The sequence below is a fragment of the Homalodisca vitripennis genome, chromosome 4 (assembly GCF_021130785.1).
Source record: "Homalodisca vitripennis isolate AUS2020 chromosome 4, UT_GWSS_2.1, whole genome shotgun sequence".
Taxonomy (NCBI): domain Eukaryota; kingdom Metazoa; phylum Arthropoda; class Insecta; order Hemiptera; family Cicadellidae; genus Homalodisca; species Homalodisca vitripennis.
Genome location: NC_060210.1, coordinates 157939248 through 157964702, shown reverse-complemented (window position 1 = coordinate 157964702; position 25455 = coordinate 157939248). Strand labels below are relative to the sequence as shown.

The 25455-nt window shown below is 33.1% G+C and overlaps 1 protein-coding gene across 1 annotated transcript in view; it reads left to right on the top strand.

The window, feature by feature from the left end:
- Positions 1–25455, top strand: part of LOC124360405 (activating signal cointegrator 1 complex subunit 3-like) — a 63931-nt gene that overhangs the window by 12855 nt on the left and 25621 nt on the right. Inside the window, exons 8-20 of the mRNA XM_046814009.1 lie at positions 168–357; positions 2970–3082; positions 4607–4855; positions 6232–6452; positions 7408–7513; positions 13164–13388; positions 13558–13677; positions 15320–15434; positions 16629–16774; positions 18964–19140; positions 22347–22575; positions 22759–22900; positions 23010–23121. Of these exons, the coding sequence (XP_046669965.1) occupies positions 168–357; positions 2970–3082; positions 4607–4855; positions 6232–6452; positions 7408–7513; positions 13164–13388; positions 13558–13677; positions 15320–15434; positions 16629–16774; positions 18964–19140; positions 22347–22575; positions 22759–22900; positions 23010–23121 (2145 nt within the window). The remainder of the gene's footprint in view (positions 1–167; positions 358–2969; positions 3083–4606; positions 4856–6231; positions 6453–7407; positions 7514–13163; positions 13389–13557; positions 13678–15319; positions 15435–16628; positions 16775–18963; positions 19141–22346; positions 22576–22758; positions 22901–23009; positions 23122–25455) is intronic.

Genomic DNA, 25455 nt, shown 5'->3' with positions numbered 1-25455 from the left:
TCTACGTGGCACCGATGAAAGCTCTTGCTACAGAGATGACAGCCAACTTCTCTTGTATACTGCAGTATCTAGGGGTGACTGTGCTAGAACTGACAGGCGACATGCAAATCACCAAGTCTAAAATATTGTAGACACAAATGTATAAGCATGTTGTTAATTGTTTGTAGATAGTCTACGTGGCACCGATGAAAGCTCTTGCTGCAGAGATGACAGCCAACTTCTCTCGTAGACTGCAGTGTCTAGGGGTGACTGTGCGGGAACTGACAGGTGACATGCAGCTCACCAAGTCTGAAATATTGCAGACACAAATGCTCGTCACTACTCCTGAAAAGTGGGATGTTGTTACGAGAAAAGCAGGTATTTTCACATTTTTAATTAGCTATAGCATCCAGTAAGTATTCTTTACCAATTACTAACCTTACCTTAAATCTGTTTTTAACCTCGTTTAAAAAAATGATTATTTTAACCCTTTTAACCCCGGCCATTAAATCAAGTGATGTGCCAGAAATCCCAAGCCATTTTCAGACAAAATGTAAGGGTTTTTGTACAAAATTCATAACTCAGTTATTTATTAAGATATTTAGGTAATTCTTTTTTGTTTTACTTCTTTATACATGTAGCTTACAGAAATATACAAATAAAATTATTATTTTGAAAGAAAATTTTTTTACATACATATACATATATAAAAAATAAATAAAGATGAAAACATTTCAAGTTTGATCATGGAAACCATATAGATAAAAAAATATTTGACACAAAAATACCCATTTGTTTTATGATATATTTAATCCTTAATAAAAGGAAACAAAAATTATAGGCCTACCTTATTTACAAGTGGAGTAACATCAATTTTTTGTAAAGCCGTGTACATTTTTCTTTTTGCCATTTCTGGGCAAGGCAATGTAACAAGACCTTTTGAAATTCACAGTACTTAAAATAAACATAAAACCAAAGTTATTTCTGACAAAATAACTAAAAATGTTCATAATCTAAATTTAAAAAAAGTTTTAAAACAATATTTACATCACTACAAAATGTTTTAGCACTTGTGGTCACCAAAACAATTGGGGTCACTAATCACATCCACACCATTTGCAACTAGGTTACTAATTAGTGTATTTTCACTTACGGGAGACTTTGAACGATGTCTTTTACTCATTTTGAAATCAAACAAATAATAAACTAAACTTTAACTGCCGTACTTTACACTGCTTTAACCTAAAACTGTGAAGAAAACGGAATATTCACAACCACGTGATATACAGCTGTCTGCAACAAGTGTGAGCAGTCAGTCGAGACAAACTGCAATTGCTCAGTCACAGACTGACAAAATACGAAGTCAAACCATTACAAACTAATATATTTCGATGCAAAATATCTTTGTGCACAAGTCTGTGAAATTTCAAAGCATTTGGTGAAATAGGTGGCCAGTAAAGTAATAAAAAGTGCACGTCCGCACTATACGGACGTCGGGAGTTGACGCCATTTTTACAACGTCCGTATAGTACGGACGTCGGGGTTAAAAGGGTTAATAAAACTTAGATTGTATTTTTTCTGTATATATGAATGATTGTGTGGCATAATTTCTGCTAGTAAAAAGTAAAAAGAGAATTTGGGAACATACAGTGACACTGCTGCCAAATTTGATTTCAGAATAAAAAATTCCAAAAATTGTTTGATTTTTTTAGTGTAACATGTAAAACATGGATGCAGGAAATACCAAATACGTTTTTGTTTTTGTTCAAATATTCATGTCAACATGCCTCCCTCTGATTGTTATCCAACCGCTGATCAAGTGCTAACCAAATTCCATCAGTTTTACAATTCAAAATAATAGCTCTTAGTAGGATTGTATATTTGAGGTAATTAGTGTCTTAACCCTCTCCCGCTCGCATTGTTTCCAGGCGCTCACGGTGTTTGTAACCTCAATTAATTCGCTCTGCCGGTCGCGCTCGGTCAAAATACGCGGCGCCTCAACTTACATACGTTCTGTCATTGTAATTAACTATAATTATATATATTAATTATTTTACTATATATTGGTTCAATGAAGTTGATTGTACGAGACCAGGGAGGGGGCACACGGACAGCTGGGCGCCGGGTTGTTTGTTGCGCAGTTACTTGGTGAAGGTCATTGTCTGGCTCGCTGTCACTGCCCCTGCCACTGTGATCACTCCGAACTACATCCTCAATGCCACCAACCACTTCACAAAGCTCTGGTACATCACTACACTCACTTGAATCGTCGCAATCACTACTAATAACGAGATCGATTTCACTGTCACGAAGTGTACGACTACAACCCGCCATTGTTTCTGCACAACTAATATAAATAGCAAAATAATGGAATAAATCTACTGTAAAAGTAAAGTAAATGGTCTCCTGATAGCAAACAACCCGTAGTAGTACAAACTATTGCTACTCGAGAGCAGCACTTATCGGCTCTAGTAGATAAAGCAGTGCGTGCCGATCTGTGCCGTTTAGGCTGCAGTGGCTACGTCGTGGCCGTGCCGATTCATGCCTTGCGAGCGGGAGAGGGTTAAAAGAGTCGGTATGATATTTATACAATTGAGGTGTCTTGAAATAGCTGTTTGGAGATAAAAATATTGAAATAATAATATTATATTATGTGTAATTGCAAAATGTTTGATACATTCCTTTTTTTTATCAAATTGTTTCTATTTTTTATGTGACATTATTAAACTTTTAAACTCTAGAATCAACCCAAAAATAAACGTGTGTAACACCTGTGCCTCAGTTCTCTAAGAAATCATTGTGGGTCTGGAATCCTGGGCAGTTCTCAGTGTTGAATAAAATAGCACTGACATTTTGTATTTGTTTGAACAACAACCCACTCGGCTGCTGTGCATGGTACTTGAGAATAAAGTGGACATTTTTCATCTAATGGTAGCAGGTTATTATTGTTGTTCTTATAAAAAAATGATGTATGCCTATCAATGTTCCAGGAGACGTTGCTCTGGCTAACATTGTGAAGCTACTGATAATTGATGAGGTTCACCTTCTACACAGTGACCGTGGCCCAGTCGTCGAGGCCATTGTCGCCCGTACACTCAGGCAGGTGGGTACAACATCCATGTTTGTTTATTGATAGGAAGAATTGGTTGTTTGTTAGTCCAGAAGGCAGGGCCAATTTTTAATGTATAAGTAAGCAATTTAGTTTCTCATGAATTCAATTGAGGAATTTTCCCTAAGAAAGAAATGAATTGTTTACCATAGTAGTTTTAGTTGGTTTTGAAATAGAAAGTTTCCATAAGGGTTAAAAATATCAAACTATACATATTATTTTCCCAACCCAACATTTTGCTCAAAACACTTAAAACCAACCATCAGATTCACAAATTTACCTAGTATTTAATAATGACTTTCAATCTCATTATCTTATTGGCCAATGCTGGCAAACTATTATTTAGCAGTCTGATAATTGGCTATTAAAGGTAAGAAAAATTTTAAAAATATCTGTGAAAAATTTATTATTTGATATTTTGGCTCTTCCAGTCCCTCCCATTTCAATTTTTACCAAAGCCATTATGGGTATTGATTATAATATATTTCCTATGGGAAATTCCTTTACCGATTTCTCAGAAGTTAGTTGTGTTTTTATAAAGTTAAAATTGATTTTTATCTCTTGGACTATACCCACGAATTTATTATTTTAAATAACTCTACACAAAGAGTTATTCATGTGCCTGAGTGCATGTTCATATTTGACATTGATAATTGATCATCTAAAGGGGTTGGTTACCTTTTTGATTATTATTAAGGTGGTACACGTTAAAATCGAGAAATGAAAGCAAAAATAAAACATAAATGGCAAAATATGGTGTGACTTAATTCTTAATAATAAACACTACCTAAATTAATGATCAGTTAATGTTGTAACACTGTTATTTAATTAAAATCAGTATTTACTATAGAAAGCTGAACTGTTGTAGAAATTGTATTCATAAAAGTATTCATCAGTTTTCAAGAAGCAATTGATCAAGTGGCACTTTTCAGTAATAATTAGTCATAATGTGAAATTTAACTGTCTTAATTTAATGGTGATTAAAGAGTTGTGATCTTGTATGAATTTACCGATAGTTTTTTTAATAATTGTTTTTTTTTAATGGTTTTACGCAATGTAAAATCATAATGTACAAAATCTAATTGTGGGTACAAAGTGAGTAAAATGACTCTTAAGCAGAAAGTTATAAATTTCGAAGGCTTAAAAAATCGAGATTCACTTAATACTGCTTGTAATCGTATAGATCTATGTCTAAATATACTCTAGTTTTAAATTTGGGGAAAAATGTCTCTGGAGATATAAACATATTGAAAATAAATCGTTACTATTTATTACTACATTCAGATCAAATGTCTCAAAAATAAATAATCAATAAGCTTTGAAATAGCTATTTTGTTTTATTTAAGTGCTACTTAGTATTCAATTACTCATTATGCTGAATACTATACTTTAATAATACCATAGATTAAAACAAATACTGCGTAAAAGTTTAAGAACACAAATGATCCTCCTCATAGTATTAAGCTAGTAACATCTATGAATGTATAAAATAAATTAAAATATTTGTTCTTTTTGTAGGTAGAATCATCTCAAAACATGATTCGTATTGTTGGACTGTCCGCTACCTTGCCAACATACTTGGATGTCACTAGGTTCCTGAGGGTAAATCCTTTTAAGGGGCTCTTCTACTTCGACGGAAGATTTCGCCCTGTGCCTCTCAGTCAGACCTTTGTGGGAGTCAAATCTTTGAAACCTCTGCAGCAGATGTCTGACATGGACCAAGTCTGCTATGAGAAAGTTCATGAAATGGTTCAGAAAGGTCATCAAGTACGTCATCCTTTTCTTATTTGCTAAGTTCAAATTCTAGTCCTGGCAGAGCAAGTACTTTTTGTTCACTTATTTTTTTAAATATTAAATTACTATATTATGCTTTACAAATTTAATGAATATGAATAAAATATATGATTAATACTGTAGCAAGTAGTATTAGCTACTTAGATATACATTACAGTCATTGTGATTAATCAGTCATCATATACCGGGTGTTCCAAGTTTTATGCACTCTGAAGGGATTTTGGAAACTGTAAGAGATACAGCTATAATAAAACGGACAAAGCTGTGAGTAATAACGAAACCAATAAATCAATGTTTTAATAATTGGTTGCGTAGTTCAAACTAAACACTCAAAGATTTCAAACTGTCATAGCTCTCTTATTAGTACCTTTATTAAACGTTTTTACATGAAATCTGCATGAAATTTCTTCTGGTTTTTACATTTTATAATCAAAAAGTTTCAAAAGCAGCGAGCAGAAGGTGTAGGGTTTAAGTCAATTTTCTTAAATGCAGCAACCCATGTTTTACTTAATCAAAAGATAGTAGATCTTTTACTGATCTTATAAATGTCCTAGATTTTTTACTGATCTTATAAATGTCCTATATGTAATTCTTTCCTTGTGAGTTTCGTCAAAAATTCATAAAAACCTGTTTTTGCTTGGTTGCTTGGGAATTTGTATTCTACTATTTGGATGTTTGGTAAACCTGACTGATATCTCACTGCACACAGTGTTGGAATCAGCTGTTTAGATCTGAGAAGGTCAGTCTAAAAATGACTGTTACTGGCATTTTGACTTTTATACTGATTGAAAGTATTGATGGATAATTGGCTTCTTAATTCCAATAAGTGTCACTCCAGCCAAACATTTGCACATAGGTCATGGTTTTATTTGCTGAGACCATCATCAAAATAAAAACAAGGAATAATCTCATCTCTCCAATTCTGTAGTAGACTTGACTCAGAAAACACATCATTGAATATTTAATACCTTCCAGGGCTCTACTTCTAGTTCTCTGAAAATTGACTCCAACACTTAAGATTTATATTTGTCACTGACAGTAGGTTTTCTAGTTTTTATCTTTCTAGTATATATATATATATATATATATATATATATATATATATATATATATATACAATATACATATATAGCAATAGCCTAAGTCAAGGCATCTTTCTTCTATGTTACTGAGAAAGGTGCTTGTATTTCAGTCGTGTTCTCTTTCTCTGGTCACTTGAACTGTGTAATGTCTGAATAGATATCTGGATACAGTTTCAGGTTCTCATAATACAGTACTAAGATATGGTTATTTATATCAATTTTGAAGAATGTTACAATGCACATCGACTAACCATAAGGATGTTACAGGTGATGGTTTTTGTACATGCTCGCAATGCAACTGTGCGCACGGCTAACATTCTGCGGGAAACAGCTCAGCTGAAAGGACACCTAAAGGACTTTGAGCCAGCTGAAGGGGCTGCCACGGGCCTGGCTCGCAAGGCATTCTCTCACTGTCGTTCCAAACAGTTGGCTGATCTCTTCCAGGCAGGTCTATCCGTTCACCATGCAGGCTTGTTGCGCAGTGACAGGTAAACTTGTGTTCAACATCAAATAGATTATTCCAACATCAAATAGGTTATTTCAAAATCAATTTCATAAAATTAATCATTATAAAGATTACATAAAAAATATTTAATACTGCTTCAATTGGTTAAATAAACATGATGGTAAGGAATTTAGTCCATCAAGATTGTAAATTAAATAGGAATGGAATACACATGTATTTATTGTTTATATTTTTTTATAAAAAAGCTTCAATACAAAGCAAATTGATTGCTTTCATCTGTGACATTGAATTCTATTCATTTAAAGATACATTTATAACATGATGCGTAACCTGTATTATAATAGAAAATACAACCTTTCTCACATTATTAGAATTAATTGTCAAACCATCATATGCCTATTGCATGAGTATTCTACAATAGTATTGGAATTGCAGTGTTGTGTTTTATTTATTATTCACATTAGATATAGTTTGATCTAAATTGAATGCATTCTTTGATGTCATTGGTAGATTTTTAGAACAAAAGTACTAGAAAAAAGAAATTGATGGATGCAAGCAATTCATCATTCCTATACAAGCTCTATCCCCCTTTATAGTTAAGGCTTCTTTGTCTCTTTATTGGTTTCAGACATTTTAAAACATTTGTATACAAATTAAAATATGCCATTTGCATGGATAAAGAAACCGAAAAAGGTTTCTCTTACACCTTCTCATCAAGGAAGTCATGTATTTCCAATTAATGAAGAGGAAACCAAATTAATGAAACTTCCTAGTGAGTGATTGTTTGTATGTTGATTCTTAAATAACTGTAGTTAGACTTGATTTCATACAGTTATAATTAAGCTTATCTATGCGTGCGTGTGTGTGTGTATGTGCGTGTGTGTGTGTGTGTGCGCGCGCGCGTGTGTTTCACTGTATTTATAGGTAATAAGCCAGTGTAATATTAAGCTAATTAATATTGTTTTGTTTTGTTGAAGGTCACTGGTAGAGAAATATTTTGGGGAAGGCCTGATCAAAGTGTTGGTGTGCACCTCAACACTGGCGTGGGGAGTGAACCTGCCGGCACATGCTGTGATCATCAGGGTCAGTTTAGTTGTCCTACCCATTAACAATATCACATACATTACATTACAATTACATTATCTATATTTACAGATTAAATGTTTGAGAGTTAAGTTAAGAATGTACAATAATTTCTCAATTGAATTAAATTAAAACATTTAACTCAATTTAAAAATAAATTGTAACCATTGAAAGTATTTCATGTGTAAAAATGTAATACTTTAACCCTTTGTACCCCAGACCAAAATATTGATGGTGGGAAAAACGTACCAAAACCATTTGACCTAAGAACTACAGAGAATCCCCAGAGCAGAAACAGCTGTATTGCATACTGTTCTTAAAAAATTAATATTTTTGCTATTTTTTATGATATTGTCTTGTATTACACACCAAAATGTCCAGAATGAAATTGTGTACACAGAAAAAGTTTAGTCTGAAGTATAAAAAATTGTTTAACAACATTAAAATAACTTTAAAATATATGTTTATAGATTTGTAGGTAAAAAAATAGATTTTAAGATTTTTTAATTCAAAAATAAGAAAAATTTTTACCATGGGCACCCACATTTTATTTTTCTAAATTTAGTTTTATGTATGTACAAAAACAATTATATTGATATCTCTAAAGATAAAGATTTTGCAACCGCGACCTCACTGACGCCGGTTGGTCATTGTCCGGAGTAGGCCTAGCGGCGGCGTTACCGCGAGAAGTAGATAGCTAACTATATGGCATTTCTTCGTCATCTGAGTCAGAGATAGTTGGCCTATAGGTAAGATCAACATCAGTGTCATCACTGAAAATTGATGAGACGTCAGACCAATCGTCATCTGAAAGGTCAACATCCAGTTGTCTGTCTAATTCACTCGGGCGATTTACAATGTTGTCACTCATTGTTCACAGAACTGATTATTACTGTAAGATTAAAACTAAATAAAAAGTGACTAAAAACAGTCCTCAATTACAACATTCAACTCAATTCACACGCACAAAGACAATATACGTATCATTAGACCGCTTTGTAAACAAATACAGCTATAGCAACAAAGAGTAATATATTTTTTTGAGCATAGATGTTATTTTAAATACACTATATTACTAACAAAAAATTTGTATTTTACTAAAATACTCATAAATATGTATTAACCCTTTAAGCGCCGTAAGCGCATATGCGCGCGAGGATCGACTTTGCTCTGAACGCCGTAAGCGCGTAGACGCGCAATATACTTGTTTTTACTATTTTGCACTGTTAGTTCAGAGTTTGTCCGCTAGACTGTGAGGGGTGTATGTTACAGTAGTGTAGCGGGGCTGTGCCACATCACGTGACAACCTTTGTGTTTATCGATAGATACTGAACCGGTTTTTGTTGAAAAGCTGGCAGTTTGGTAGTATTGCTCAACGCCGCAAGCGCATTTATGCGTACGTCACTGCCTTGCCGGGCAGCTCTTGTGTTCTTCTTCATATCTTGTTGAAGCAGTGCGAATAGTTGATCGGTAAACTACTGTGTAGTTTTATGTGTTATATGATCATATTTTTATGAGAGTTATATATTTATAAACTTTTGAAATAAACAGTTTTTTTAAATGGCGATAAAAGTCTTTTTTCCTCGTAGAAATATTTTTACTCCTTATATTTATAATTATGTATTTTGGCTCTTGTTCCGAAATTCTACATTTATTTTTATTATTTATATTTAGACTTGTTTTTACTCCAATAAGTGTTACAATATTTTATTTACTTCTATAAACATCTGAAAACCATTTTGTAATTATAAAAATAACACCCGTTAGAGGACTAAGAATTTGGAAAATATTTGGTTTTCAAATTTTTGGCATGAAAATTTAATTTTTTTATAATAACTTTGTATTAAATATGTAATATACTTATTTTCTAGTTCAATTCTAGTATATATTAGCACGCAATGCCGTCATTTATATACATAATTAAAAAAAAGGAAACAGTAAGCATTGGGTAAAATTTATAAAGGAGCTGGAACGCTACATAGTAAATTATGTGTATTTTGGGCAATAAATATGATAAATGATATTTTTTTGCAGTTTCTGTTTTATTTTGTTACATAAAAAAAGGAATTAAAATTAGCGTTGAGAAAATCTAATTTTAATTTTTTTTATAATAAATGAGCGTTAATCCAGAGTTTAGCTGAAACTGTTTGGCGCTTTAAGGGTTAATACTCATAAAATAAGTATTTTACGGTTTCAAATAAATATGTATTAAACGCATATACCATGGCGACGATATTACGTTGCCCGGGGATTCTCGTATCTTCATTGGCGACGATACATCGTCGCCGCGGGGATCTTCGCATATTTTCTCGGCGACGATATTTCGTTGCCTGGGGTTCAAAAGGTTAAGTAATATTTTATGAAAAAACATGGCAATTTCTGAATTGTGTTTCTTTCCAAAACTTAATTTACTAAAGTCTTAAATCGTTATAAAACATGTTATTTGTGAGTCATAATTTATATTACATAAAGTGAAAAACTAAAATCCTTATATATAGCTTTTTTTGGGCCCGGTTACCAAATTTACAAAATTTCATACTTTAAATGCCTGTAATATTTCCAGAAATGGTAAAGTTAAAGTATCTTACATATGAAAAATAAACAGTTTTTCGTTATTTAAATATCATGAATATCATGGTGTGAATATTAGTTTTATGTTTTGCCAGAAACCCCGACGCTGTCAAACTGCCTGGGGCAGGATAAATTTCTAGAAATATATTAATGTTTTTATTTTTACACCAAACCTGACTAACTTTTTTGTCTTGTTGAGAAATCTTTACGAATGATTATCAGTTTTATTGTGTGGGGTGGGTCCTTTGCTGGAAATCTCAACAGGGTGCTCATACTACAGAAAAAATCCATAAGAACTCTTGCTGATTTTGAACCCCGTCAAGACTGTATACATGCTTTCCAATCCATGGGAATAATGACAGTTACAGATCTGTACATTCGAGGAGTAATTTTGCATGCTTATCAGCTGAATCTCCAAACAGGGAAAGACCTCCACTCACATAACACCTGCCATACAGCTGACTTTGTTCTGCCTCCACACCGTATAGCAATTTTTGAAGAAAAGCCATCTTACATCGGCCAAAAACTGTGGAACACTACCAGACACTATCAAAAGACTAAAGGGAGAAGCTCTGAAGAGGAAACTCCACAATTGCCTTTTAAAATGGCCATTTTACACCATCGAAGAATTCCTGGAACCAGGAAGAAGAATGGAGGTTTCAAGACGCATCCCGACATTATATATTGTCAAAAATATTAATTTTCATACATTTAACTGTTATGTTTTAAACATTTGTTACTCTATTACTATTCTTGAAGAATATATAAATAAAGAAATGTACCTATTGTTTATGGTTACAAAGTTTATTTTTCAACTAAAGTTCAAGTCAATAATGAATATATTGTATTAGTACTGCAAGGTCTGTCCAAAAAGTATCCGAACGCCGACGAGTAGGCGGCCACGGCGTAACAGACCGGCTTGAACCGGTTATTGGAGGGGAGGGGCGAGCCTACTCCTTCCCTTATTAGGCATTGAATCCGGTCACTCAGTGAGTTACAGCGCTTTGTTCCGTACAGTACTGCCGTGTGTGCGTTGCATTTCAATATGACTAAACGTGTTGAGCAGCGCATTTGCATTAAATTTTGCCAAAAACTTGGCCATTCAGCATCAGAGACGATTACTATGATACGGAAAGTTTACGGCGACGTGTCTATGGGTGATACACAAATAAATGAGTGGTTTAGGCGGTTTAAAAATGGCCGCATATCAGTGGAGCGATCTGGCAGGCCTTCAACGGCCAGAAATGCTGAAAATGTTGAACGTGTTCGTGCAGCAATTAATGAAAACTGTCGATTGACTGTCCGAGAGCTGGAAGAAGATTTTGGAATACCAAAATTGTCACTTTGTAAAATGTTACACGAAGATTTAAAAATGAACCGTATTTTAGCAAAATTTGTTCCTCGGCTGCTGACAGAAGACCAAAAGAACTGTCGACTTGAAATCGCACAGGACAATCTGGATTTGATAAAAAGTGACCCAGGACTATTTAAAAAAGTTATTACTGGTGATGAGTCATGGGTTTATGGCTACGACCCTGAAACAAAGGCTCAATCTTCACAATAAAAAACTCACGAAGAGCAACGGCCGAAAAAAGCAAGACAAAGTCAAAACAATGCTGATAGTTTTTTTTACCAGGACGGCGTTGTTCATCACGAATATGCTCCAAGAGGCCAGACAGTGAATAAGGAGTATTATCGTGAGGTGAATAAGGTGGCTACGAGATGCAGTGCGAAGGAAACGACCCGAACTGTGGACAAGCCGTGGCTGGATCCTGCACCACGACAACGCGCCAGCTCATTCCTCAAATCTTATTCAGCGTTTTTTGGTCAAACACGACATCAACCAACTACAACAGCCTCCCTACAGTCCTGACATAGCTCCTTGTGACTTCTGACTATTTCCGAAATTAAAAATTCCTTTGAAAGGAAAAAGATTTGACGATGTTGAACAAATAAAACAAAATGCGACGAATGACTTGTTAGCCATTCCGCAAAATGAATTTAAGGAGTGTTTCCGGAAGTGGGAGGAGCGTTGGAATAAGGTAGTGGCTTGTGGAGGGGAGTACTTTGAACAGGACCAGATTGCTGTTGCCGCCGAGTAACATCAGTTCATGCCAGACGCCAAGGTCGGATACTTTTTGGACACACCTTGTATAAGGCATTAATTTTATTGTAGGTGTAATCAAGATTTTTTTCTTTAAAAAAATATTCAACATAATTTAGTGTTTTACATTATTTAATCCTACCTTAGTTGTTTCATCATAAAATATGAGGAAGCAACCTAATTAGTGGGTAGTACAAGATTTTTACTGTAGGGTAAAAAGTCAATTACTGTAAGTGAAAGTAGTAGTGATAACATTGTGGTGTAGAGAGCAACATTTTTCTCATAAACCCAGAAAGTCTGTTAAGAAGCAGGACTATTTATGGTTTCATCATATCATGTGAAAGAGTAATGTAGTACACAGTTTTTCCCAATCAATTTGAAAAACTCCATAGTCTGTTAATGAGGTTTTCCATTTTAACTATTACTATCGCAGAACAACTTTGATGAGTAATTTTCTTAGTAAGTTGTTTTCTGGTATATACTATCCATCTAAAATTTTATTAATTTGCTGTAATTTGTTTAGTTTTCATTTATTTATATTGTATATTAAATTAAGATAAAATGTTTTACAGTCAAATATCAAATGTAAAGTTTATAAAAAGTAATTAGCATACTAAAAGACGATATAACAGAATAGGAATGATGAATATCTAATGTTAAAACTGTATTACTTCCGTTTTATATCCTACAAAGAAAATATATAAATACAATTATTTAGTTGTGAAGGCAGGATTTTAATATAGTATGTGCAGCATATGAATTGAGCAAACTTGAGTTGTATGGTTGAACAAATCAAAAGAACCGTGAATAGAGATCAATAAATTTCTCTTGTGATGTATTAGATGTGGAACCAACAACAACACATTGATAAGTTTTATAATGATCATAAAACCAATTCAGTTATTTGTTATAGGGAATGGGTTTTTCAACGGCCAGTTCAGTGTAATTATAATTACATTCATCTATTTTTTCTAGGGCACAGAGATTTATGATGCTAAGCGTGGTTCATTTGTGGACCTGGAAATTTTAGATGTGTTGCAAATCTTTGGACGTGCAGGGCGGCCACAGTTCGACAAGTCAGGACATGGAACTATCATCACCACTCATGATAAACTCTCTCACTACTTGTCCGTGCTTACCAACCAATATCACATCGAGAGCAACTTCATAAACTGCCTTGTGGATAATCTCAATGCTGAGGTACCATGAACTAAAAATATTTTACATATAACTAGAATTACTTTTTTTATTTTCGTTAATTTCTAAGTCTACATTTTATCACGTTTTCCTTAAGTAAAATCAAACATAGAATAAAAGTAAGTCTTCCTCAAATATAAAGTTTTAACTTGTCTTTTACCTTTTCATACAGGTGACACTAGGAACAATTTCAAATGTAGAAGAAGCTGTCAAGTGGTTGAGCTACACCTATTTACATGTTCGCATGAGGATAAATCCATTACATTATGGCATCAAACACCAGGAAATCTTGGTCAGTACTTCCTTCCTTTTGTACTGTTAATATTCGTACAAACATATTATAGTTTAAGCATTCTAAATAATAATCGGAATGAATACTTATTTGTATTGTTTTTGTCTATATCCTATATTAAAAAGTCGAACCTTAGACTAAGATAGTTGGTTCGCAGATGAAATGGTTGGTCTGGAAAAGATGGTTCTCATCACCTCAGTCATATTATTACAAGTAGCAGGTGCCCGAAATACAGGGGCATGCAGAAAGTATATTATGTTTTGATATAAACAAAAAACAAAGTACAACAAAAATTGTATTACATACATTTTAAAGTGACACTAAAATATTATTTTTCAACATATTTACTATACACATTTAGGCACTTATCATAGCAGTGAATTAGTTTTGAAATTTCAGCGTTATAAAATTCTGCCGCCTGAGACTTCAAACAGGTAGTCACACCCTCCTGCAGTTCCATGTTGTCATCAAAGCGCTGCATTACAAGCCAGGTAGATCTTCGTTGCTGGAAACAGGTGGTAGTCGCTAGTTGCTAGATACAGACTGTAAGGTGGATGTGGAAACCCTCCCACTTAAAAACATTTAGGACTTCTCGAGTCCAATTTGCTGTATGTGGTTGGGCGTTGTCTTACAAAAACAAATTTTTGAACTTAACTTTCCTCTGCTCTTGTTTTGTATAGATGTTCTTAACTTTTGCAAGGTATCACAATACCTCGTAAAATTTATGGTTGTGTCATGTTCTAAGAAATCAACAAGAAGAAATCCTTTCCTGTCCCAAAAAAAACAGTTGCCATAACCTTCCGTGTCGACAATTTTTGCATGCATTTCCTTGTTTTTTGGATGAATTGTGTGTGTCCCCACTCCATAGACTGTAATTTGGTTTTGCAATTCATATGTTTTACCAAATTCTCATCTCATGTATGATTCAATCGAGTAGCGAGTCACCATCTTTTTCATAAGTGTCCAAAAATGTCAATGAATTTTAAAAAAAAAGTCATAAACTGATTTTTATGGATTTCTGTTAAGATTTTCAGTACCTATCTTTGACAAAATTTATGGTAACCTAACTTCTGCATAACATTTTCATGTAACAAACATCTTGAAATTCGAGGAAAACTAAAATGTGACTCAGAAGTCTTTTTAACTTCTCATCAACTTTAGAAACAATTTCATAGGTCACAATGCTTTGCTGTCCACTTTGTTCATTATCATGCATATTAGTTTGGCCATTTTCAAAAACCTAATGCACCACTGATGCACTCCACCTTCAGTAATCACATCATTCCCATAAACTGCACAGAGTTGGTGATAAATCTCAATTAATTTGGTTTTTTGTGCTTAGCCAACAAAAACCGTATTACCGACCACACTTCGCAACTCACGGGATTTTCAGTTGCGTCTTGGATTTTAAACTGCTATTGTAAAACAACAAGGAGCGACAGTAACCTCCCACTAGCACAGCTGGATAGCCACTGAATGGAGAATTGTCCTGACATCAAAATGGCCACGATGATGGTTTCAATGAGCCACTTGGTACTGTCACAGATACTCCAGTGTACTCCAGTGTTTATTATTAATTGGTTTTTGATAATTTATTTACTAACACAGAAGCGATTCATTTATGATATGATTGTTGCATCAGGATGATCCAAACCTGGACAGAAAGAGAAGGGAACTGATAGAGAACGCAGCACAGGCACTGGACCGGGCCAAGATGCTGCGTTACATCCCACACACTGGAGACCTCAGTGTCACAGGTCTGTAAGAGTAGGACTGTAGGAGTTGGTGGGTGAGACTATTACTAGTCAATTTAAAATGGGAAGAGGCACAAATATGTATAAAATGCAAATCTTATGTTTTCATTATGATTTTTGTGTTGTTCAGAAATTTAAGTTAGATTGCTTTCTTGTTCCTTATTTCCTCAATTAAATAAAAGGTTCATTTCTTTTTCAAAACAAGTAAAATAAGATATTATTAAATTGATAATAAAATTACTTTTATATATATCCAACTTCAACCTTCTTATTGCTATTTGACTTAAATAAAATTACGTTTGACTAAACAACGTTACATTTGACTATTCTGTTACATAAACTCAGTTTTTCCCTTTTCATCTACAGTATTGAACCAAATTATAGTATTATGAAGCTAATAGTTTCAATACAATACGTTATGACTGCATGTATATAATATTGTAAAATTAATACAGTAAACTTTCAATTATTCACGGGATTGAACAGTGTGGATAAAATTTTTCATGTAAAATGAACAAAGATGCAAATCGTTATATGTACTAACTTGACTTAATTCAGTCAATATTACAGTAAAAGAACATACAGTATTTACAATTTACAAAATAATATAGTGACACACATCACAGAACTTTTTAAAATTTCTTTTTATTTAAACATTGTTTAACCAATTTTGTTTCCTCACGTTCAAGCTTATATATTCTTTATCTGTGATTAAAGTTTCTTTATAACATTTTGTTACAAATCAATTAATGTATTGGTCCTCGAGATATTGAATAACTCCATCAGTGTGCTCTAGTCATGATCCTTTCCTCATTCTCTAAATAATCTCATCCCACTGTCACTTACTTTTGTTGTACTTCATCTTCATTTCTTTTAAAATAGCTTTACACATCTGAGAATAAGTGGAACCAAATAATTATATATTCCTATATGTATATCCATGATAAGGGTCAGGGGGATGGCTTGTATTGAGCCATTCCTTTTAAACATTTAGAGTAGTGTTAGAAACATTTTTACAAATACTGAGATACATGTGTAAAAGCAAATAAAGCAACCATTTTGCAAAATTGTATATATGTCTATACAGCTATTGTTTCACTATTCAAAATATTACCCTATCCATTTTGAATGTGTACATTTGATTTTTGCATTGTAGCTGACCGATTATTACCATTTTATCTCATTATTATATTACAGATCTGGGTCGTACAGCTAGTCATTACTACATCAAAAAAGATACAGTTGAAGTGTTCAATGAAGATATAAAGACAGACGAATATATCATGCATGACAAAGAGATATTTGCAATGATTTCAAAGGCTCAAGAATTTGAACAACTCAAAGTAGGTATTATTTTTTGTACCGTGTTAACATAAATTCTGATTTTATGAAGTAATTTTATTCACATATCATTAAGTACAGTATATTAATTTAGTTGTACTCCTTTCGTGTTTTTATAGACTGAATTATAGATCTGCAATGTACAATTTTTGTTATATTCTAATACTTTTTCCAGTTTCTGATTTATTATAGATAAATACTGCATGCATTGTGCATTGAGGTTTATTAAGGACAGATTGTTTCCGTTATGTTAAATTTTTCTGTCATTTATTACAATATTAATTAGAATGTTTTTAATCCACATAAATAGTCCAAACTCATATTGTTCCAAATTTTTCTGCTGACCAAGATCCAGAGAAAAATTAGTTAATTATGAGCAACCGATTTGCATTGTATGAAACCAATCCTTTTGTACACCACTGTCAATGATGTACATTCACAAAATTTTTTGTAATTTGTTATAACATATAAATCATAACTAAATGTTTATATGATTATACCAAAATGGTCACAGAGAATTCTGATTCAGTCATGTTTTGTACTTTATATTGTACATTGCTAGTGCTAGAGAACATATAATTATTACAGTATAGCAAATCAAGTTGCTACTCTGTGTCAGTCAGCTTTAATTGACAAGTAACTCCACAGTTAGTTGTTCTGTAAGTTTTGCTCGAATCTTTGACTTTATTAGGTATACTTTATTAGATTTCTTTCATACCAGTTTATTTTGCACTAATGAAATTTATTTTCAATTTTTAAAGTAATATAATAAATTCCTCGTGCGATTTAAAAAAAAATCATTGATTTATAAAAATTCAAGTATTTTGTATAGTGATTAGTACATCTAAAATGTTCAAATCCGATTCTGAATTTTTATTCAATCAATTCCTGATCCTCGAATTTTGAATCCTAATAGCTTGTTTTAACCTAAGTATGATTTAAACAAAATCACCACCAATCCAATTTTGCCATTCGTAAACCTTTGGAGACTGTGTGATAATATAAAAAGTATTCGATAATAATACCACTCTATTGTAAAGGGATGTGCAGTGCAGTGGTTGAGAGAAATAGCTATATTTTAAGAACAAAGTCATATTCCCTACCTATTACTTAAATTTGATAGATTACATTTTTGCAATCGATGATTTGCATAATGCCGATCAGTTGTCTGCATGAATAAACACAGCAGATTTAACATGGCTCCGTGAATTGAAATATAGAAAATACTATCTGCAAGCAAAATATAATCTACAAAATTATAATAATTATTTAATTAGGTTATATATTTGCTGTTTTCAAAGTAAGGTAAAAACATGTTTTAGCAATTATTAATCTGTGTATTTTTGATCGGCCGATAATTATTGATGCAGCGTATCTTCGTAGATTTAAATGTAAAATCTTATTGATTTTTTTTCAAATTCGATTCTTTATTGAAGATTTGGTGGATTCCAAATTGGGCATTCAGCTTTGCCCCATCCCAAATTTTGTAAACATGTAAACATGAAACATGAATGATGTACATTCACAAAATGTTTTTAACTAAATTTGTGTTGTTTGTTATTTAATGGTTTTGTTTATTTTTAATCAGACCCTTCAATAAAGTTCTGACTAAAAATCTTATAATTGCTAGGTATTAAAACAAATCACCTTTCTTCTAAAATATAAACAGTTAGAGAAAAATATTTCACATTAAGTTTTTTTTAATTATTTAAAATTTATTTCATGTATCAATACTTTTTATATCGAATATTTATTTTAAAATATTATTTTCTACCAAAAATTTGTATAATGGGCAAAACAGTGGTTGAAGTTTTAGTAAATACTTTTCACAAAATGGAACTAAAGAAGCTAAAATTAGTTGGCACAAAAGTATTGCTAGGTATAAAATCAATGGTCTAATATTAGTATTGTTTTAAGACCGTGCTAGAGGTCCTGTAAATAAGAAGTTTGTAGCAGGAGATTGCCAGATATAATTTTTGTGAAGTTCATCGGACAGGCACTTGGAAAATAAAAATATATTAGAGAATCGGCCCATTTTCTGATGTATATAAGAAATTTATAACCAGTGTGGATATATTAGTCAGAAAACCACAAATAACCAGAAGTGACAGAAAGGGCAATATCTTGTGCAGGTACTTAAGTTTCATGGTCACTAACAATACTTTCACTCATGTTACTTTTTCATTTGTAGGTAAGGGATGATGAACTCGATGAATTGGACAATCTTACCCATGAAAATTGTGAAGTAGAAGTGATGGGTGGCAGTGAGAACTTGCATGGAAAAGTGAACATCTTACTACAGACTTTCTTGTCCCGTGGCCGAGTCAACTCCTTCTCGCTCATGTCTGACCTCTCCTATATTACACAGGTATTATATAAACATGTAACGTTCAACTATAGTAACTTATCCCATAGTCGAGTCAACTCCTCTTCGCTCATGTCTAACCTCTGTATAAATTACACAGGTATTTACATAAACATATAATGTTAAACTATAGTAACTTCTCTTGTGGCCGAGTCAACTATTTTTCAATCAAGCATAACCTCTCCTATGTTAACACAGGTATTACATAAACTATAATGTTAAATTATAGTATTTTGTCCCGTGGCCGAGTCAACTCTTTCAACCATGCCTAACCTCTCCTACATTCATTTATCAAAGTACAGAAGAAATATATAGGTATAGAGTGTAACCGTTTAATCCAAAGGATAACCTGTTAAATCTAGAGGCTCTACACTGTCATTATTTCTAAGAGAGAAAACTCATCTCTCACGGACTCTTCCAGTTTAGACCTAAAATTAACTGTGCAGCATGTTTTTGTAATAAAAGTATTTTATTTAGATTGAATTTTGAAGCAGCTCCATATATGCATAGTCCAAAATAAATTACAAAGTCAATATATGCAAAGTAAAGAATCTTAAGACCATGAGTGTATAAGCAAGATTAACATCTGTTGGGATAACCAACAGAAATAGTAAATCTAACAACAATGGTACAATGAGGACTTAAGAATATTAAAGGTCCAACTTGACAATGCTTACTATTTATTCTGCAACACTAACTGTAACAGGTCTAAAGAAAATTATATTGCTCTTAAGAGAACGTACAAGGCAGAAATTAAAAAAGCCAAACTTAATCATAATAACAACATAATTGACAGTTCAAACAATAAATCAAAAGCTGCATGGTCTGTCATAAATCAGCTTAGAAATGTTAACAGTAAGCCTCCCAATATTAACGCTAATTTAAAACGCCTGATGCTTTTAACAATTTTTTCTTACCAGTGTAGAACACAATTTGTAATAGCATACCAACTGATGTAAATAAGCCTAATCATAGTGTTTTTTTCTTGACAATAGTGAGAACTGTGCAACAATTCAGTAGGGTTATTCACTCTTAGAAGTTTTACAGTAGAAGAAGTCTACCTAGCCATAAACCAACTGAATAATAGCACTTGTCTTGATATATATGGCACCAATGCAGCAATAATGAAGTTATCAGCTAGGTCTATTTGTGAAGTACTAACATATCTTTTCAACTTGTGTATTAAGCAGGGTATTTATCCTGACAAACTAAAAGTAAGTAAGGTCATTCCAATACACAAAAGAGGGCCTAGGGATGATTGTGCCAACTATAGGCCAATATCCATTGTTCCGACGCTGTCAAAGGTCTTGGATGTCAAATGTCTTGGAACGTCTCATTCATGAACAACTTTCCTCCTTCTTGGAATCAAATAAGTTATTGTCCAAGAATCAGTACGGCTTTAGACCTAACCATAGCACTGTTGAAGCTACTCAGGATTTGATCTTGAATTGTTTTGAAGGACTGGAGAACAACCTGAACGTTCTTTTCAGATCATTTGATATGTCCAAGGCCTTTGACACAGTGTCGCATCATATTTTACTGGATAAGATGTATTTTTATTCTATTGACAACAGTGTAGTGCAGTTCTTAAGATCTTATTTGAAACAATCGATGGCAATCCGTATTCCTAAATGGGTCTTACTCAAAACAGTTAAGTGTAAAACAAGGTGTCCCACAAGGGTCCATTTTGGGACCCTTGCTTTTCATACTCTATGTTAATGACCTGCCGTACAACCTAAATGCTCATTCAGTAAAATCATTTCTATTTGCTGACGATTTGGCAGTGTGTGTCCAGGGTAACAGTGCAGAAAATGTGGGTTACATAATCGACGCCAAAACTAAAAACCATTCATGACTGGTGTAATGCAAATAAGTTAAGCCTTAATGACGGGAAAACTCAGGACCTTGCTTTCAGCCCTTAGCAAATCGGGGGGAAGTAACCCACTCAAAATTCTTGGGGTTCACAGTCCAGAGCAATCTTAAATGGCATCAGCAAATTGACAGTCTTGCGAACAAAATTTCAAAAGGCATTTTCATGATCAGAGCACTTAAAGGCAGTGTCTCTGTTGGTGTTCTGCTCTGTGTTTACTATGGCCACATACATAGCTACCTCTCTTATGGAACTTCAATCTGGGCAAACCATGGATATGTACAGAAGCTTTTTGTGCTGCAAAAAAAAGCAATCCGTCTGATTTGTGATGCACACTGGCAGGCCCACTGTAAAGAGCTCTTCATAGGTTAGGTGTCCTTTCATTGCCTTCTATGTATATATTTAGCACACTCTTGTTTGTTAAGAGGAACTTGGGGCACTTTTGCCTGCAATGTCTGAGGTCCATAACTATGCAACTAGAAACAAAAATAAACTTATAAGTGAACGATGCAGATACTCTGCACTCAGAAGAGTTTTCTATACCAAGGCATAAAAATGTTTAATGTTTTGCCGGAAGGTATTAAAGAGCTGCCACTCACTAGATTTAGACAAAAACTAAAGAAACTTTCTAGTTGCAACCTGCTTATACGATGTAACAGAATTTTACGAAGTTGTTAACTCTTTAAGTTAGGTTAAGTTAACCTTTTAAGTTGACTTTGTTATACATGTGAACATGTTTACAACAAATAAATATTTGATTTGATTTGAACATAAAGGGGGCTTACGTTAAATCCTCAACATCTATTATTTAAAAATTAATTATATTTTTACCATTAATGTTAAAATATTTTAGTGTAAATCTATGAGCAAGGTTAACATTAAGAAGGTTGCTTTAAATACAAAATATATATTATTTCACAGTTGAACAATTAATAGAAAACATACTATATAATAATACAGTGTTAAATAAATAAAATAAAATAAAATAATAATCTTTTACAGTCTATAGAATATTGAAACGTGTTGCAAAATATAAAAATAGTCTAGATTTTAAAATGTCTGACCCTACATCTTAGGACAAAGGCACATAATCTGTGTATATTTTTGGTGACTGAAAATGTTTGTTTTGTTTGGTTTTAAAACATGTAAATTGTGTTTTTCGTTGACTGGGCAATAGTTGATGGTTGCATAAAATTTGTCAACTTTATTTAAATTTATTCATGATTTCAGGCTTTAATTCAAGATCGTTGATATAAAGATCACTTATCGTTACAGTAGATTGGCATTCTCACATTTTTTTTTGTATAATCTTTTTAAATTATAATGATTTTGATTTCAGAATGCTGTTCGAATAGCCCGTGCATTGTTTGATATAATGCTTCGTAAACATAATGCTCTGATGGCCGGCCGGCTCCTGCGCATATGCTTGATGCTTGAGAGGCAACAATGGGACATTGAGTCTGAAATGAGACAATTCGGCATTCTTGGTCAGGATATCATTGATAAGATCGAAAATCAAAGGAATCTCACTGTCCATAAACTGCGTGAAATGGATTCGAAGGAAATCGGTTCGTTTGTTTTAGATTTGAAACCTATGTTTTTTTATTTTAAATTAGTACTGTGAACTTAGCCTTTAAGGGTAAGTGAACAGAATACTGTAAAGTGAATTATTTATTAGAAATAGAAAACACACTAATATTTTGTCTGGTGAATGTACCAAGACTTGTGTATAATCAACTATGTTGCCTTAGGCTCATTGTTGCGCCACGCTAGAATGGGAGAGGTAGTCAAGCGTTGTGCCTTTGAGTTTCCGTTGGTAGACGTTGAGTCTAGTCTTCACCCTATTACTCGCACCATCTTGCGCATCCGACTCACCATCACTGCCGACTTCAAGTAAGGTTCAAATGTACCATTTCTTAAAAGAATATACAAATAGGCTATTGTAGTTCTCAATATTATATACCAAAAATTAATATTTAAGAAAATGGTAATTGCTGTCTAGGTGGAATGATAAAGTTCATGGAAGAACATCAGAAGCATTTTGGGTTTGGATCGAAGACCCAGATAACAACTACATGTATCATTCAGAGTACTTCCTGTTAACCAAAAAACAAGTAAGTAATGTTTGAACTGCATTTAAAACTTCCGTTCAACACAAATTGTGTATAGTTTCTTCAATTTATGATTATTTATGACTTGTTCTATCATTGTATAAACAATGCACAGATCTTACAATTCTGCATTATGTGGTATTCGGTTTCCTGTTGTTAGCTAATGCAATCTTGCTTGTGCAGTCTTCTATATAAAATAATAGTACCATATTGGTTATGTCAACTGTATTAATTACATTGCTTTCAACAGTTTGCATTATAATCTGTTTCTCTTGTTAACGTAATTAATAATGTTAATCCTTTGCACACTAAGGGCTGATCTGTCGTCCTTATCGTTTTTCTCTTTGAGGACTGCCAAACAATCCATCGGCCTCATTGGTGAAAAAGACCACGGGTCAATCTGTTGCGTGGTTTAGTGTCCAAGATACGGGCCTACATTTTTTACAAACTCTTGTAAAACACTTTGAAAGCAGTTTCCGTGATTTTACGAAACACAAACTTTTGAAGGTAGCTGATCACTTAAGTTTTTGGAACGCTGAAAGTACTGAAGAATGGGGGTCACTTAATTTTACGAAATTGATGTTTTCATTTTAGCGTATTATAATTTTGTTATAATCTTGTATTACGTAATTTGACATCTTATTTTGTTGTTAGTAACACTATTCTCTAACAGCTGGCGACTTGCATTGTTTGTTTATTTTCATTCATCGAGATGGACGCTTACACTGATATCATGGATTCTCCAAAAACTTTCCAATTTTAATACAAATATACTTATTTGTCATTATACTGTTTTGTGCATACATAAACATTTTACAATATTGTAAAAAGAAATTACGTAACATTAGTTTTTTTTTATATTGAAGATACTACAGGATGAATTTTCCAAAATCCTTTCTTAGACAATTGACAAACTCTTAATTTACAAATCACCAAGAAATGCAATGGCATCAAATATTACATAGTTGGTTTTTATTGAGAGTATTGCTCTTTTCTTTTCCAGTTCAGGAACTCATCCATGGTGTAGAATGGGCGGCTAGAGAGCCATTTAGTCAATGCTGTCTTCAGTCTCTGTCCTTGTAGCATTTTTTATCTTCAGGAAGATGGTTGAAGATTTTTCTGCCCATTAGGATGGTTTCCTTTCAAATATAGTGCAGTGTGATGTAGTGGCAGGTGTTGTAAGTATGAAGTCATGGCCTTGTTCCAATTGCTCTTTGTCAACATGGACTATGACTTCTCTGATGTATAGGCCGATAATCGTTATGATTCCCTGGTTCTTAGTAAGCATTTAGTGCCTATAAAGAATATTTATCAAGTTTCATGGTCCAAGCGTTTTATATATATACAGGGTGATTCGGTTAGTGTTACCGGCACTTTCTGAGCTGATTGTACTATAAAAAATAAAGAAAAAAGTTCATATAAACATGGGTCCGGAAATGCTTCCTTACTGGGTTATGGCCAATTGAAGATTTCACCAAAAATTGTGTGTAGGAGGTCAAATGATGATTTGCCGCGTGTTTATGAAGAGATATTTATAGGCGAATGCAACTTTTTCTAACGGATTTTTAGATGAGAAATTGAATAAAAGTTCATCTCATAGCTGTATCTCATTTAGTTTTTTTGTTATACTACAAAAAACAGAAATAAAATAATTTTTGAAAACACTTTTTTTAAGGTTTAACGGACAATTATTTTGTTTTAAATAGTCATTGAAGACCCACATTTTTACAAAGAAACTTGCAGAAAATTTAATTCTGAATAAAATTATGTGCCTCACGGCTATTAACAGCGAAGTAATTAGTTTCTGGAATTTAATTTTACAACAAAACATTCTACCAAGCAAGAAATACGTATTTAGTAAATAAACACCGTAATGTAATGATATAAGGTACACAAATAATTGATTAGCATACAATTGTAAATACGATTTTAATAGATTAATGCTCAACTAAAAAACAATAATACTATTACTTTTTAGGACTATCCAAATGGTTACATCATGTACCTACATATCTTTGTCACGTTAGCTTTACAGAAGGTAAATTATGTTTTTATAAGTTGGTATCACAAATCAGCTGTTCAACAATACACTGCAATTTATTGAGGAATCCAAATTATTTGTTACCAATTCTGTACTAGTTTAATGAGTGCAATTTAATACAATTAATTTACTACTCGTTTGTTAGTGAAGTGTATTTTAAAGTAACTTACTATCACAATTGCAATGCCTTTGTTATTTACAACGGAAGAATATTTGCCGACATGGTATTTGTCTTAGGCGTTTGTGACGGAAATGCAACCGCTGCTACTGCAGAATACCGAAGACGATTTCCTAAT